At 46.9% G+C, this 17,450-nt stretch overlaps 1 protein-coding gene and 1 long non-coding RNA gene across 19 annotated transcripts in view; one reads left to right on the forward strand and one right to left on the reverse strand.

Annotated features, from left to right (window-relative positions):
• Nucleotides 1-17,450, forward strand: part of ABLIM3 (actin binding LIM protein family member 3) — a 127,862-nt gene that overhangs the window by 107,176 nt on the left and 3,236 nt on the right. For 8 of the 9 annotated variants that reach the window (XM_070465617.1, XM_070465620.1, XM_070465621.1 and 5 more), the window contains 7 exons: nt 1,021-1,155; nt 2,602-2,666; nt 9,017-9,164; nt 10,359-10,388; nt 10,977-11,035; nt 12,737-12,797; nt 13,451-13,756. In XM_070465617.1, coding sequence (XP_070321718.1) covers nt 1,021-1,155; nt 2,602-2,666; nt 9,017-9,164; nt 10,359-10,388; nt 10,977-11,035; nt 12,737-12,797; nt 13,451-13,668 — 716 coding nt within the window. In that variant the 3' untranslated portion in view covers nt 13,669-13,756. Of the gene's footprint in view, nt 1-1,020; nt 1,156-2,601; nt 2,667-9,016; nt 9,165-10,358; nt 10,389-10,976; nt 11,036-12,736; nt 12,798-13,450; nt 13,757-13,962; nt 14,044-17,450 lie in introns of those variants that run through there. The other variant, XM_070465625.1, reaches the window with a different exon arrangement.
• Nucleotides 2,983-17,450, reverse strand: part of LOC110143728 (uncharacterized) — a 109,156-nt gene continuing 94,688 nt past the window's right edge. For 3 of the 10 annotated variants that reach the window (XR_011486912.1, XR_011486905.1, XR_011486902.1), the window contains 2 exons: nt 11,597-15,500; nt 2,983-11,485 (listed from right to left, as the gene is read on the reverse strand). This is a non-coding gene — a long non-coding RNA (uncharacterized lncRNA). The remainder of the gene's footprint in view (nt 11,486-11,596; nt 15,501-17,450) is intronic. The other 7 variants (XR_011486907.1, XR_011486904.1, XR_011486908.1 and 4 more) reach the window with 7 other exon arrangements.

Below are 17,450 nucleotides of genomic sequence, written 5' to 3' on the forward strand. Positions count from 1 at the left end.
AGGGGCGGAGCGGGCTCGGCCAGGCAAGGGGAGGGGCAGCTAATAACCGGTACAGATGGCTCTGCAGGGCCACCGGGAGGGACGCCAAGGATGCAGCTCGGTCCTCGTCGGCTGCTCCCTCATGCTGGCCGGGGGTGGGGTTTGGTGTCATTTCAAAAGGGCAAGGAAGGCCTTGTATCACCTAGGTCCTCTCCCACCATCTCACCACCCCCCAGCGCCACCTTCCCCCGCGGGCTGGTGTCCCAAGATCCATGGTCAGAGTAATGCTTGTCAAATGCAGTGGCCCTGGGAGAGTGATGCTCCCAGGCATTTGTCCTCAAACGTGGAGGTCCCTTAGAATCCCGTGGGATGCATAGAGGTTCCTGGGCCTCACCCTGGACTTAATCCAAGCTGTGTATTTGTTAACAGTTCCTCCAGGTGATTCTAATGTCCAGCCCAGCTTGGGAACCACTGCTCTAAGCTGTTCTCTGTCACCATGTCCTGGAAGTACATACCTGGAGGCCTGGAGACGGGGTGTGGATGAGAAAGGGGCTGAGGGTGCCTTCATTCATTTGTTCATCCATTTAGTGTTTCTTACAGAATGGCCTGTGGACCACCTGCACCCCAAATTTATTTACAAATCAGATACCGTGGCCTCTCCCCTGCCCTAGACTTCCTTAATTAGAAATACTAAGCATGTAGCCTACACGACTCTGCACTGTAACCCGCTTTATTCATGACTCCTAGCTGTGCTCAGAGGGGGAACCACTGCTGAGACATGTTCGTTCTGATCCAGTTCTGGTCTCACTCGCTGTGTGGTCTGAGCAAGGCCCTCCCCCTCAGGTGTTCAGATTCCCAACTGTGAAATGAGAGGCTTGACACCTCAGTGCTTTTCTGGCTCTAACGCCCATGTCTCAGACCCTGGCCTGGATGTGGCTTCCCTCCTCTGGGCTGGAGCCCAGTGAAACAGGGACAGTGTGTCCGGGACACTCTTCTAGGACGTCTGGCCTCCCTGAACCTCTTTCTCTGGGTCCTTTGCAGGTGATCTGTCAACAGCAACCAAGAGCAAAACAAGTGAAGACATCAGCCAGGCCTCTAAGTACAGTCCAGCCTACTCGCCAGACCCCTACTATGCGACGGAGTCTGAGTACTGGACCTACCACGGGTCCCCCAAAGGTACCACCCCCCTCCACAAGGGAGCTGGGACCAGAGCCCTGTTACCTACACCAGGGACACAGAGGGCTAGGACAGACGGTCGCCACTCCTTCACACAAGAATGCATTTACTCAGCAAACGTACTGAGGGCAGTCATGGGCCTTCAGGAGACACTGGAAAGCAAACTAGAGCAGGTCCTTGCCCTGGTAGACAAGACATAGGTCCCAACTGGAGAGGGAGGTGAGGTACAGAAGGTAGAGAGCTGATGGCAGGGGCATGCCATGCAGCCTGGAAGATGAAAGAAGCTTCTCACATATAGAGCCTTGGCTGCCAGAGGGTGAACAGCAGGTAAGCCTACAAGGTGTAGAAACACATCTGCAAAGACCCAAGATTGGAGGATGGGCTCTACTGGAGCAAAGGAAAGGCCGTCAGCTTAATCTTGAGCTCAGAGAAGGAAGGGCGGGGCGGGGGGTGAGAGGCCAGATACCACAGGGCCTTGAGGATTTTGATCTTTATCCAAAATAGTAGGAAGTTGTTTAAAGTGGTGGCATGATCAGATTTATGTTTGTAAGAGACCACTTTGGCTGTAGGTGGGAAATAGTTTGGAGAAGGGAAAGAGAGGATTGTGGGCAATGGAAGGCTCTCGGAGGCACCTGGCGGGGGTCTTAATGTTCCTCAAGGTGCCAGCCCGCCAGATGGTGTTTCTTTCAAGTATGGGGAGGAGCTGTCATTAAGGCCACTTTGCTTCAGCATGTACCTTTAGTAATGAGTGTCCATTTTGAGCAAAGTTTCATGGGAGCTCAGAGGTGACCCTGCCCCACCCTCAAAGAATTCTCCATTTGGAAAAGGGTTATGACACAAGCACAGATGTAACCCAGAGTGGGGGAGTGGGCAGTGTCCACAGGAGATAAGTGTTCAGAGGGGAATCTTAGATGAGACTATTTCAATCACAAAAAAAGGAGAAACAAAATTTTAAAAAATCTCCAAATGACTTGAGGCAAAACAAGGATTTCCTGGGTCAGGTGACTGGAAGTTTCTGGGGTACAGCTGGGTCTAGAGGTGGGTGGGAACCACCAGGACCTGAGCTCTCCTCAGGGCTGGGTGGCTCCAGCCTCAGGCTGACTGTCCTCATCACGGCAGGATGAGCTCTGGCAGATCCAGGCTGACCCCCCCGCCCTTGGCAGAGAGAGCACCTTTCCTGCCAGTGTCAGCAAGAGTCCTAACATCGTGGTTTCTTACCTCTGTCTGTGCAGTTAGCTTTGCCGGTGCTTTTCAGCCCAAGAATGGGAAGGAACACCGGGCGTCTCAGTACAGGGAGGCCCGTGGTGAAGACAGCTCACCATGCACTTGTGAGGGGTCACCCATCCAGAAAGTGGTAAAGCCAAGCAGAAACCCTCTGTGCAGGCTGTACTGCCCCCATGCCCTCTTCCCAGGGCAGGAGCTGATCCTAGCCGTCTTTTCCGGCAGTGCCCCGAGCCAGAAGATTCTCATCTGGAGGAGAGGAGGACGACTTTGACCGCAGTATGCACAAGGTAAGCAGGCCACACCACTGAATGAGATGCTGCCATGGTATGTTACTGAGGGTTTTTTCATTTGTGAGGGACAGAAACCAAACTCAAACTACAAGAGAAAAAAAGAAATGCAAAACTTGGCATAACAGAAAAGTCAGCTGGTAGGATTAGCTGTAGGTTATTCCTGCCATCAGGTGGTCAGTGGGTACCAGTGACTTGTATTATCGCTGGTGGGAAGGGAAGGTGGTGCAGCTGCTGAGGGGTCTGTGGCCCTCACAAAGTTACCAGGTAGAATTACAACAGGAACTATCGATGAAAAACACACACACACACCACCTAAAAGGTGAGAATTATGTTTTATTCAGCAGATATACTCAGGACATAAGCCCAGGATTCAGCCTCTCAGATAGCTCTGAGAAAGTGTTCCAAAGAGGTAAGGGAAGAGCCAGGATATATAGTTTTTGCAAAAAAAAAAAAAAAATCAGGAAGTTGAACATCCAAAGATTGCTGCTGAATAAAGAAAAGACAGACATCTCCAGGTAATGAATTTAAGCCCTTTAGTATGTATGGGAAGATGCAAGGGACTGGGCTCACTGAAATCATTCCTTAATTTGCACCTTAACTATCTTAAGGTCAATATCCTGTTTTTCTCCATCCTGAATCCCCTCAGGGTATACCACTGAGAGTAGCCACAGAGGTTGGTGGCAGCAACATCCTTTGTTTATTGATATGGCAGGTGACATTCTTTGCTCACAGTGCTTCCTCCTGGTAATAAATTCGACCAATTTTGGAGGCACTGCATGACCGATTTTGTCCCTTGGTGCAAGGAAGGTGCATTCCTAGATCAGATAAAGATTCTGTTGACAAGCCACTGAATGTACTGATTTTTCTTGGATTAGGCCCTGTTGATAATCTAAAAGTCTCTGGGTCATGTGTCTTACTAGTCTGTTACAATCCAGGATATGTTTTCCCTTGTTCCTTCTTCCCATATCTAGAGTTGCTCTATTACAATTATTCTATGTAGAGTTATGTATATGAATAACTGCCTTGAGATAACATTAAATTTATTGGAGGCTTGATTATGCATTGGTAATGTAAGAGACAACAATCTTATAAAAAAAACAGACAATATAAGCAATACAGCTGGTAACATTAATAAACTGATAGTGCAGCAGAGAGAGGCACAAAGTATAATTTGAAAACAAGAGAAAACACATTAAAAAGAATAATTAGTATAATGAGTTGTAATCTGGTCAAAATAAGTCATCAAAGTCCACAGGGAATCCAGCTGGAAAAGCCAAATTCTGGAAGGATCAGGTAGAGAAACAAAGGTAAATGTTTCATCTTTGTTTACAAAGGTATACTTAACTTTATCAACTTGCTGTAGGTGATAGTGTAAGAGGAAAGTTTTTCTGGAAAACAGAAATTAAAAATCAGTATATATCAGAAAAAGTCATAAAGTTATAAATCATATTTATCAATTCATTCAGTCCCATGTAATTAATTCCTGTTGATCTAGATGAAGTTGTCAGGTTTTCCATTCATTTTTAAATTTCTTACCCAGTTCAGGAGTATGATCTAAAAGTTATCAGAAACTCAAAAGTCATTTTTAATGAATATTTTTTAAGATTTTCATTTTATAGAAGTGTCAGAGTAAAACAAGTGATTGTCTATAAACAACAAGACTTAAAATGGCAAGGTTAAAGATCTGCAACTTTACAGTGGGACATATCAGATTTTCAGGAATTCCATATAAATTTTGGAATATCTATATTAATGAGATTTACCCATACAATATAAACTTGACAGTGCTTCTCAAGTAATTTAACACAGCAGTCCCCAACTTTTTGGCACCAGGGACTGGTTCTGTGGAAGATAATTTTTCTATGGACAGGGAGATGGTTTCAGGATGATTCAAGCACATTACATTTATTATGCACTTTATTTCTAATATGGCCACCACTGATCTGACAAGGTACCAGTCCATGGCCCAGAGGCTGGGGACCCCTGATTTATTAATAACATACCAAATAACATTTCAGAGATGCCTCAGAATTTCTTTGAAGCCTCCCAGAGTTAGCTAGGGGTCAAATAACTTAAGTTAGAATTTGTTCTTTGGGAAATTTGTCAAAAATATCACAAAGGTTTCAAAACACTTGGCCAAATAGGATCATAGATCACTGTGAAACAATACTTACTCACTTAACCAAAGTGACAAACAATTTCAAAAACAAATACAGGTAACTGGATATTACTATTAGAAGTGGGCTGGGTACAAGACTGGATTTGGTTCCACTCTCTGTTAAGAGAACAAAGTTTTCTTGGAATACTGCTTTTGACAGTTTGTGTGAGATTCTTTTTCTATAAGTGATCTGTATTTGTTTTTGAAATCTTTTGTCCTTTTGACCTACTGTATAGCACAGAGAAGTCAATATTCTATAATAACCTTTATGGAAAAAGAATCTGAAAAAGAATGGATATATTTATATGTATAATTGAATCATTTACCTATGCACCTGAAACTAACACAGCCTGGTAAATCACCTATACTCCGATATGAAAGAAAAATTTTTAAATTAATAGGAAAAACTCTAAAGTTTTAAGTTACCAAAAATCTGCAAAAACTATTTTAAATCAATACACCCAAATCATCAGTTCAGTTCAGCCGCTCAGTCATGTCCGACTCTTTGCGACCCAATGGACTGCAGCACGCCAGGCTTCCTGTCCATCACCAACTCCCGGAGCTTACTCAAACTCATGTCTATCAAGTCGGTGATGCCATCCAGATCTCATCCTCTGTTGTCCCCTTCTCTTCCTGCCTTCAATCTTTCCCAGCATCGGGGTCTTTTCCAAGGAGTCAGTTCTTTGCATCAGGTGGCCAAAATATTGGAGTTTCAGCTTCAGCGTCAGTCCTTTCAGTGACTTCCTTTAGGATGGACTGGTTTGATCCCCTTGAGTCTTCTCCAATAATATAGTTCAAAAGCAGTTAAAAACCCAAATCATATTTATTCCTAAGGGGTTCACCTGAAAACTCTAATCTCATTTACCTTTATCTTTATAACTTGCAAAAATATCATCATACCAATTTTTTTTTGCTGACAAATGCTGCAACAGAAATAACATGAACTTACTGACCTTCAGTAAAGCTTGGTACGAAAGTAAGAGATGTCTGTCTTGATTAAACCAGCAAGTTTAAGTTAGTTTTAATACCAGATATTAATCTAATGTTGAATATTTCCTAGATGAACCTGAAATTCATTCTGGCCAGTTTCATCTTGTTTAGAAGTATTTAATTTGTAAGCACTTACTTTTAAGCTAATTAAAGTTCTTTTATAAATTTAATTTTGACAGTATTTTCTGAAGGTAGAGACACCTTGTGTAATGTATGTATATATTTACATTAGCTTCACCTTAAAAACTTAGTTATGAATCAGGTATTACAATATAAACTTAGTTTATAAATAATAGTTTTATTAAGTTAAATTTTCTTGCTCAGATTACTATGGCCTTGCTGTTTGTGGAAAAGACTGATAAAATATTTAGACAGCAGACCAGTTTTTCTGAGAATCAAAAGCAACTGTCTTTTTCCTGCAAGTTTCTAAAAATCAGAAATGTAAAGAGAGCCCACACTGATGATACATACACAAAATGCCTAAGAAAATCAGGTAGAATACTTACATCTCAAAGACACAGGGACAGAAATGCAAGTTCTCCCTAGAAGGGCTTTTGTTTCTTTAAAGTCAGAATTCTGAAAAGGTGTTTATCAACACGGCTTCCTCTAATTTAACTGTGTATGCAATAGAAGAGGCCCTTCTCCCCCGCCCCCCCACCATCACCCTGCCTTAGTCATTTTCAGGATGAGAGTTACTTCAATTTCTAATGAAGTAAGTACTTGTGAATATAAGTTTTGTACAGGCAGAAATCTGGCTGGGGTCTTAGAGGCTGGCGACCCATCGATCCTTATTCTTTTTGTTTTGAAAGCTTTATTCCCCATTCCAAGGTCACTTTGTTGAAATAAAATCACTAGTGATGACTGGTGGTGAGCCAATGTGCTGACGTGAGCTTAACTCCTCTAGAGTTTAGCCTGGAGTCCTTTTAGCCCTCTCATGTTTTGGTTTCTCCCTTCAGCAGCCTGAGACCACTGTGGGTGCTTGGAGTATGGACTGGCTGGCTCTTTTGTATGTCCATGGAAAGCAAGTTTTTAGTTAAAAAGAGTGTGTTACCCTATGGGTACAGCTGCACGGTGTGAGGACTTGGCTCTATCACTCCCACAAGTTTCTCAGTTTCCTGAGAAAGCCACTGCCAGCCAGGAGGTGATGTTCTTTCTGAGCTGAAAGCTCTCATGAGATATCTTCACTTTTATTTTTACAAACTTTATAAAGCGTCCAATTCAAGGAAAAACGACAATCCAGTCTTCTATATAATTACTCTGTCCAACCTTACTCAGGGTCTCACAACTGAGCCAAGTCTCCTCAGTATTTCAACTGAGGATAACGCGTTCAGTGTCTAAACTGGGCAAAAAATCTTCAGTGTCTTCAGATGGAGGATAACCCAGGTACCTCTTCTTGAAACTAAGTTTCGAGGATAACCTACCTCTCTTCCAGTGAGGAGTTTAATACCACTGAATAAAACTTAGGATCATCAGCCATTAATAGGAGAGTGAAGTGAAAGTCACTCGGTCATGTGCAACTCTCTGAGACCCCATGGGACTATACAGTCCATGGAATTCTCCCGGCCAGAATACTGGAATGGGTAGCCTTTCCCTTCTCTGGGGGATCTGTCCAACCCAGGGATCAAACCCAGGTCTCCTGCATTGCAGGTGGATTCTTTACCAGCTGAGCCACAAGGGAAGCCCAGTAACAAGAGACGCTCCCCAAATCCATCTGGACTCTGGGAAGGCGCACAGGCCCGGGAAGCCTCTGCTGGCACCTGGGCCCTGGAGCCTTTAGAGTTCAGGCGGAGGAGAAAAGCCTGCTCTGGGTCCCTCTGTGGCCGTCAAAACTGCTGACCAAAAAAAAAAAAACACACATCTGAAAAGTTGAGAGTTATGTTTTATCAGCAGACACTAAGGACCTAAGCTCTCAGACAGCTGGGGGGCACAGTTCTGAAGAGGTAAGGGAGGAGCCAGGAGATAAAGGAGTTTCTGTAACACAAGACAAAGAATAGTCAAACATCAAAAGATCATAATTAAGGCAAAAACAAACATCTCAGGTTAATGAATTTAGCCCCTTCCTATGTATGGGAAGATGCAAGAGTCTGGGCTCAGTGAAATGATTCATTTGATGTGCACCTTAACTGTCTAGGGCCAGTATCCTGTTTTACTCCCTTCTGAATTCCCTCAGGGTGCACCGTGGGATGGGGGGCTGCTGGCTGCAGAGGCTGGTTTGATGGCTACAACATCCTTTGTTTATTGATTTGGCAGGAGATATTCTTTGTTCACAGACCCATCAATTCCATTCCTAGCTATATACCCAGAAGAACTGAAAACTGGTACTCAATAACATACACCCAGGTCATGGCAGTACCACTCAAAATAAACAAGAGGCGGAAGCAGCCCAAATGTTCATCAACTCATGAATGAACAAACAAAATGTGGCATATCCATATGACAGAGGATCAGCTAAAAAAAGAATGAAGTGCTGATACATGGTACAATGTATATGAACTCTGCAAACACTCTGCTTTGTGAAAGAAGCCAGACACAAAAGCCCACATACTGTACTATTCCATTTCTATGGAATATCCAGAAGAGGTAAATCCACAGAGACAGAACAGAGATTGGTGATTATCAAGGCCTAGAAGGAAAGGGGGAAAAAGAGAGTGATCATTTAATGAGTAGAGGGTCTTCTTTTGGGGTGATAAAAATGATGTGGAAATAGGTGGAGGTTGTGGCTGTACAGTAGCAGGAATATACTAAATGCCACTCACTGTATTGTGTGTTCACTTTAAAATGGTTAATTTTATGTTATATGACTTTCACCCCCAAACATGTCTGGTTTAAAAAGATGGGTGCCAGCAACTCCAAGAGTCCCAGGAAGGCTCTCCCTCACCTAGCTAGAGCCATCTGTCCATCACTGAACCAATCACTGTGGACAGTGATTGTCCACAATCATTGTGGACAACAGTGCTATTGTTGGCCAGGTCTTATTTCTGTGCCCACCACCAGGGCCCCACTCTGACCACAGGACTCCTTGTGGAAGAGATGAAATCCCCCCCCCAAAAAACATGGAAGCTACAAAGGTAGCGGGACACTGGGAAGGCAAAAAATGTGAGAGGCTAGAAGTCTGGTCCCTCAGCCTTTCCCCAAGCCTGTTTCAGCTCAGTGTTCTTTGTTTCCTTCTAACTTCATCTTCTTCCTCTCCCACCCCCAGCTCCAGAGTGGAATCGGCAGACTAATTCTGAAGGAAGAGATGAAGGCCAGGTCCAGTTCCTATGCAGACCCCTGGACCCCGCCCCGGAGCTCCACCAGCAGCCGGGAGGCCCTGCACACAGCTGGCTACGATGTGTCCCTAAATGGCTGTAAGCACTGCCCCGGAGCCTGCTGGTAGGGGGAGAGCACTTTCTTCCCCATCAGTTCTTCCCTAAGTGAATCTAACCTCCCACACAGCCTCACCAGGATCTAGAATACAGACTAAAGACCATGCTCTGACCTGAGGAGGCACTTCTGCCTCTTTGGGTCAATCTGAAGCTGTGACTTCCAGTCAGGTGCCATGTAAAGAAAAAAACTCTTCTAATAGTCTGAAGATAAACAGGGCTGACTCTTGAAGTAGTGAGCCTCCCATCACTGGAGGTATACAATCAGAGGCTTGGTTCAAGCATTTTGCCCTGAGAGCCTCTCAGTGTAAGCTCCTACCTGTTTCTGGACCCACGCATAACTCTGCCTGCCTCATCTCTTACTGAATCCCTGTGGGATTCAGTCCTGCCAGGAAATCCTATCTCAGGTCAATACCTGATGGATAAACAAAGGTACCAATTATTATAATCCAGTGTGCTGGGCATTTGCAGATACACTACAGCCCTGGTTCTCACAAAGACCCAGAATGTAGAGGGCTTATTACCACCCACTTCACAGAGGAGAGACCTCTTGCCCAAAGTCAGACCCAACACAGAGTGACTCAGGCCATAAGCTTTTTCCCCTCTTTGCTGTATGTACTGCACCTTGACTCCAGGTGAGATCAAAGATGACAGTGGTAGTGATGATGATGATAAAGCCAGTTTTATTGAGGGTTTGTATCTGTCAGGCACTGTACTGATATTCACTGTATTGTGCCCTACATCTTTCACAAGAACCCTATAAAAGAGACACTGTCCTTCCCTATCTTACAGAGAAGCATGATTTACTAATCTGAAGCTGGGTATCTATCTATCAGTGGCAGAGCCGGGATGAACCGATGAGCTGTTTCCCTGTTTGACCACTGAGGGGCACTGTTTTCAACCCCTGGCTCTGGGCGCTGTACTTTCTAGCAGTGCTGCTCAAAATTGAGCTCCATTCAATGGCAGCTGTGCAACAAATTATCACAGAGCACCTGCACTGGGCTACATGCTGGACCGAGGAGGGAGGACCGGGTGCAGGTGCAACAACTAGAAACTGACCAGTGGGAGCAGGTACTGAAGACGTCCCTCCTCCCCACCGGCCAGGGTGGCCCAGGAACGAGAGCTATTTCTGTCTGTCTGTCAACATGAGCACTGACCTCCAACTTCTCTCTCTTGCAGCCCCTCGGTCCCACTACCTGGCCGACAGCGGTACGTTCTGCCCACCCTACCTTCAGACCGTCATGTTCTGTGAGGGCCAGAGCTGAGTCAGCTGAGGTCCCCCTGAGCTGTGATGAGTATACAGCATGGTTGTTCCAGCACAGTCCTCATCTGACATAGTCCACCCCGTGTGTTTGTCAGATGGTGGGCCTTAATCTTTGGTTCTGGAACCAGGGCTGCAGTGCCCAATGGCTCCCAGAGAGAAATAAAGAGCATACCCATCTTCCACCCATGTGGGAGCCTGCCTGTCTGAGTTCTGAGCTCGACTCCAATCCCAGGGCCTTTGTTCAGAGCCATGATGTGGCCAGGACACAGGGGTCCATCACAGGAGTGTAAATGTGAGCAGTTAAGGCCATAAGACTCTGAGTGGGTACTTTGGGTGGTCCTTGAATTCTGCCAGGGTGAGGCACCCCTGAGATGGTTAGTTGTAAGCCTGGAGCGCAGTGGAAGGAGCTGGTGGCCCCTGTCCATGCCCCTTCCCATGAAAGCAGGGAGTAACGTTGGCCATTTGCCCAGATGACCTCAGGGAGAGGAAACCCTGGCTTGGAACTTCTGGTAATTGTCTTGGCTCCTTTTCAGACCCCCTCATCTCTAAATCTGCCTCCCTGCCTGCCTACAGAAGAAACGGGCTGCACAGGGTAAGTAAGATGCACTGGGGACATTATCCCCAAGCAGTTCACAATTCCTGCAGCCACTCGTGGGTGATGACTAACGGATGAAACCCAGACAGAGGCTTTGGGGCTAGAGGTGCATTGACAAAAGAGCCCCCATGGGAGGGCTGGGAGCACCTAGTATTTATGGCACAATTACTCCATGCTGAACACTTTACAAGCACTCACTTATTGTAACCCTGCAAGGTAGTTACTATTTTTAATAACCTATTTTGTGGATGAAGAAATGGAGGTACAGACAGGTGCAGTGACCTGCTTGAGCTCTCATTCCTAGTAAGTGCTGAGCCAGGATTCGAGCTCAGGCCAGCTGCCCCCACAGCCTGACCTGACTAACTCACCTGCTGTGACCTGGAGCCTTCTGAACTCTTAGATATCCCACAGCATAGAACCTTCATGGAAGCTGAGTTGGTTTAAGGACTGAAAGGGAATGAAAAATGTCTTGTTGGCAAAAGGAGAGGCTCTGTGACTAGACAAGGAATGGGGCAAGGGAAGGGACATTACGACAGACATTCATTACTGAACACCTACCAAGTGCCAGGCACTGTTCAGGGTGCTGGGGGTCCTACAGTGAACATATTTGCTGCTCCTGTGGAACTCACATTCTAGCTGGGGAGACAGACGACCCATAAGTGCATGTGTGACTTGAAGTCAGCAGTCACGTGTACTTGGAGAAGGTCAGAGGGGTGAGTTTAAACAAAGACCTGAGTGCAGGGAGGGATGACCTCACCTGTCCAAGACGAGGAAGAGCCACCCAAACAGAGCCAAGCACCGTGTCAGAGCCCCTGGGTGGAGAGGACACGAGGCTGGGATGGAGTGAGCGTGGAGATGAAGCCAGACAGGTGTCATTAGGGCCCAGCGCTGGTAAAGACTCAGAAGGTTTCCTGTGGGTGTGCTGCACCAGCCAACTCAGATTTTTAATGGGCTCCCCCCTGTGTAGAGAAGAGACTGCAGAGGGACAGAAGTGGGAGACTGGATTGTGTAAGAGACAATTTTAGGGTTAAGCACACAAAGGGGATCAGAGCTCCATGGTAGAGTGATGGCTGGTGTTAATACCATCCCCTCTCCCAAGCAGAGGACAGACAGACCCTGTCCTCAACACACCCAGATCCTGGACGTTTGTTCATGAACAGATGTTTATACTGAAAGCCATTTGTGTATGCCAGGCATTGCTCTGGGTGCCTGGAATACCAGTGACCAAATCAAACAAAGACCCCTGCCCCTTGGAGCTTATATTCTTATAGGGAGAAACAGAAAGCAAGTAGGAGTTACATAGTATACAAATCACCTTATACACTACTTGGAAGGTAGTCAGTGCTATGGAAAAAAAGGGGGAAGTTGAGCAGGACAAGAGGGGTGGCGAGTTGGGGAAGGGGCGACTTGTAATTTTAGATAGAGCTGTGAGGGTAGCTCTCATAGAAAAAATTATACTTGAGTAATGAAAAAAAGCGTATGCTGCAGTTCACCAACATATGACTATTTACGGAGTGCCTACTATGTGCCAGGCCTAGGCACACGGCAGCAAATTAAATCATCCCAACTTGAGACTGAGGCTTCTGAGACAGCACCGAGTCCCACCAGCTCCAGTCCACTTTCTGGAGATGGGTGAGGACTTGAGTGAGGCAGAGGTGAGCCCACCTCAGGCCAGCCCTGCTTCTGTCTCCCCTGCAGACACCCAGCGCAGACCTATTCCACTACGACAGCATGAACGCCGTCAACTGGGGCATGCGAGGTGAGTGTGGGCCTCTCCTGGGACTTCACAGGGACCTTGTTATAATGCACTGCTCACAGCTGCCCATTTGACAAACAATTATGGCCCCACCCTGGGCTCTATCTAAACCCCGAGTTCCCTTTCACTTCCCGCCCTCCCCCCTCACCCTCTCAGGTCCCTGGCCTTGGGTGATCTCCAGTCCTTTTGTCCCATCTGCATTCCCAGAGCCATCACAGAGTACTTGCTTTTCTCCCAGTACTGCTGAACTGCAGTTGCCTGCCAGCCCCCCGGGTAGAGGGAAACACTCAGAGCCAGACACATTGTTCCCAGAAAAAATTCCATGAGCCTCACACTGTGATGCTCTTCCACCAGCCTCATCCGGCTCCGGTAAGCAGTCTCAGGCAGGTCCACATCAAACCCTGGAGGAATCCCCCTGGAAGATGAAGGACTTCACCCATGTGCTTCATGGCCCCCAGACTCTTCTTATTTCTATTCTAAATATCACTAAAAACCTGTTGCTGGATCAGCCCAACCCCTTTCTCCATTGTATTCAAACCAGCATTGATTTGGGATGAATTCAATAAGGACAGGGTCTCTATAACAGAAGCCAGTGTAGGGATTCAAAGCCAACACTGATGGTTTCTACTTTTTGTGTGTGTCTCTTCTCTCTGCAGAGTACAAGGTAAAGATACATAGACCCTGCAGGTCTCTGGACCCTGCAAGTTGCTACACTGGGGACGAGCAGCAAGATGACAGCACTGTCTATGTAAAGAAGGGACCATCGACAAGTAACCCCAAGGGTCCTCTCAGGATTAGCATTTCCGGTCCCAAGAAAATTAGCATTTCCTTGGGCACTTTCCCTGAATCCTGCCCTACATCTCTTGCCTCCTGAAACCAGACAATTCCCCCAGGTCTCGGAGACATTTCTGGAGGCATGCCAATTACAAATATGAGACATTCACATTCAGGAGCCCTTCTGCTCACACACCATGCTCATCCCTGGCAGTATCCGAGGACTCTGGGGCCTTGCCTTTGGCAGAAGGTGCCTTGAGGCTGCCAGGAAACCCCAAAGAGGACGCACCAGTGCTTCCTCCAGACTTGATAATCTCTGGCCCTTCCTGGATAGAAGAGGGATCGCAGCCACCACCCTCACCCAACCTACAAACACCCCCTCCTGTCTCCTCAGATCTACCCTTATGAGCTGCTCCTGGTGACCACAAGAGGGAGAAACCGACTGCCGAAGGATGTGGACCGGACGCGTTTAGAGGTAGGTATAGAAAACTGGGCAGGAGCCTCTGGGTTTGCAGTGATTGCAGAAATTGACTGGTCTCACCCAGCTTGGGAGGGACAGACAGAATAAATGATATAGGGGTCACACAGCTGGTTGAAAAAGCAGAGACTCCTACCTGGTTTCCTTAGCCCAGGCTGTTCCTTGCTGTTCTATGCAGCCTGTTGATTCAGTTAGCATCTGTGGTGCACAGCTATAGCGTGTCTCCAAACTGGGCTGATACTTTTGCAGACGTAAGAGGAGAGCTGAATTTGGTTCCTGCCTTTCAAGGTCCTGCAGCCTGTGTGCTAAGAAAAAACAGCACTGGCGTTTCACAGGACTGTACAGACAACCAGTGGCCGCAGTGGGAAAGGATGGGGACAGTTCTCTGCAGAGGACAAACATATAAGCAAGTCTCGAGCAGGACTCCCTAGGTTCCAACCCTGATATGCCATCGCTAGGTGGACAGATTGGCCACATGATGAACTGGCCCCTCTCCAAACCTTGGCTGTCTCCGCTCTAAGACGGGGTGATTGTCATGTTTTCCTCAAGCTGCCAAGTGACACACACGAGACAGTACACACAGAGCCCTTGGCATGGAATCCAGCAGTGTACGGAGAAGAAAGCTCTCTTACTTGGAGAAGACCACAAGGCTAGCTGTGCTGACACAGGCCTCCAGGCAGAGGGAGGAACTGGATGGACTTGGGGTGGGCGGGTCCAGATGGACAGAGAGGGAGGAGCAACACCGATAAAGAACAGATGAGGCCTAAGCATGGCCTTGGGCTCTTGAGCCGTCCAGTCCACTGGGCGTGGAGTTCCAGTCCCTGCTTAGGCCGGCTCGAGAAGCACCCCCTGGCCTTTCCCTCCCTGGCTCTCCCTGGAACACCCTTTCCATCTCAGCAGCCCCTTCACTCCTCAGGGCTCCATTCTAGTGATGCCTGCGCCCCAGAGCCTCCCCAAAGCCTTCCTCAGGGTGTGTCACTGACCTCCTCCTCCAGCCTCCGCCAGCCCTGTATCCAGAGCACAGACCTAATACCTTTCTCCTTTGCATCAGATCATCAAGCCATCCATCTCCTCTGTCTGACATGCTGTCATCTACCACAGGGCCTGGAGTAGGAGAAGGGTCAGGAGATGTCTGTGGAATTGAATGCAGGCTTGTAAGAGAGGAGGCTTGGCACTTCTTGGGACACCCTTGACCTGAGAGCTAAGGAATCTGCCCAGAATAGAGGGTTGAAGCCATAGGAGGAGGGTGTGGGTGGCCAGGATGCTCTGTGAGTCCTTCCAGCTCTAGCAGGCTGGGGTAGCAGGGAGAGAAGCCGGTGATTCTCCCCACAGAAGTGTCTGCCAGTGCTGACGGGGACAGCTCCCTCGGCAGCTCAGAGGAGCCAGCATTTAGGGATGAAAATGTTCACAAGCCTGGTTCGTCCTGGATGACCAACTGCTCTGCTCCTGGACACCTAGGAAAACACAACCTTCTCTAAGAATCAGAATCACTTAAGGAGCTTTTTAAAAATACTAGTACAGGGTCCCACCCAAGTCCAATTAAATCGCAATCTGGGGAAGGAGCTCAGGCATCAGTGTTCTTCAGAGGCTCCCAGGGATGTCTGATATGTAGCCTGAGCTGAGACTCCTGGGCTGGAGACCCTGCAGCAGCACTTCAGGCCGGGCACTGAAGGAGGAGACCCCTCTGACCTCAGGGAGCTCAGAGTATAGATACTTGTTCATGCAATAAATATTTATTGAAACCTATTATATATACCAGATACTGTTCTAGGTGCTTGCAGTGTTATCTGTGGGCAAAACAAGGACCCCTGCCTCCTCAGAGCTGGTGTTCTTATGTGAGGAGACATATAGTAAATGATACAATAATAAGGAAATAATACAGTGTGTTGGGAGGTAATGGGGCTGAGGGGAAGGGGTAAAAGGAGAGCACAGTGAGGGGGATTGGTAGCTGGACGGGCGAGTTGCAGGTTTAAATAGGGAGGTCTGAGTAGAGCTCATTGAAAACATGACATCTGAGCAAACACTTGAAGTATAAACCATGCTGATATAGAAAGGAAGCGCACTCTGGGCCAGGGAAACACCACCGCCAAGGCCCTGATGCAGGAGTGAGCCTGGTGTGCTGGAGGACAGCAGGAGGTGAGTGTGGCTGGGGCCATGTGAGCCCAGGAGAGAGGACGAGGAGGGGATGAAATCAAAGGGAACGGAGGCCAGGCCACACTGTGTCACAGACACATGATGAGATCCCTGCACTAACGAGAGTGCCAGTGATTCACTGTGCCAAGAGCATGGCCCTCATCATCTCGGTCATCCTCACAGGATCCATGAGGGCAGGTACTAGCATGCTGCCACTCTCACGAGAGGACACTGAAGCTCAGTGATGTTGAAAGTACCATGTCCAAGGTCACACACTCATATCTGCCTGGCTCTAAACCCCGTGCACATAATCTGTATGCATTAAAGTCTGTGATGGATGTCAAGGGGACAGGCTGCCATTAAATGCTTAGGAGAAAGGAGACTCCATGTGGCTCTCAACAGAGAGAAGAAAGCCTCAGATTCCTCAGTGTGTCCTAAAGTGTCTACTTGAGTAGTTTAGGCTTAATTCCTTTATACTGAGGCTTCTTTAAAAAAAAAAAAAAGATTTTTTTTTTTTTTTTTTTTTTAACACAGTGGCGAAAGCCAGCTAGAGAATCAATAGTAACCATCACTCTCCAACAACAGAAAAAGAAAAAACTGGACTAAATTACAGTTCCCCTCAGGCTTTACTATGGAAGGGGTAGAGAATGTCCTCATATCCACATATTTTCAGCACTTGAAAGTAAAACAGATCTGGGTGAGTCAACAGGTATGAACAAAAGAAGAGGGCGCTGTCTAGACTGGTGGGCTCTGAAGGAGCCTCACAACCAAATGTGGCATGTGGGTGCCGTATGAATCCTTATTCAAACAAACCAGCTCTAAAAAGATACTTTTGAGACCATTAGCGGAGTTTTATTGTGGACAAGTATTAGGTAATTCTGTGGAATTGTCATTTTTTCTTGCCCATGCTATTGTGGTTATGTAAGAAAATAAATACCCAGTATGCTTTGAGATGCCAACTGCTGTATGTAGGAGTGAAATGACAGTGTCTAGAGTTAAGACACTTAAGGAGAGGAAAAAGAAGAAAATATGATTCTGATGGTCATTGAATCTGGGTGAGGGACATGCGTGTGTACTGTGCTATTTTCTGCATTGGGAATCAGCATCCCTAGACTCACTCAGTTCTGCTACCTACCTAGTGGTCTCCCCTCCACCCTGGGCAAATCATTTTAATTCTCTGACTTTTGCTTTTCTCACATTTCAATTGGGTTTTTACAATAATTGGGTTTTTTACAATAATTCCTTGTTTTCAGAGTGGTCAGAAGAATTAA

The sequence above is a fragment of the Odocoileus virginianus genome, chromosome 3 (assembly GCF_023699985.2).
Source record: "Odocoileus virginianus isolate 20LAN1187 ecotype Illinois chromosome 3, Ovbor_1.2, whole genome shotgun sequence".
Taxonomy (NCBI): Eukaryota; Metazoa; Chordata; class Mammalia; order Artiodactyla; family Cervidae; genus Odocoileus; species Odocoileus virginianus.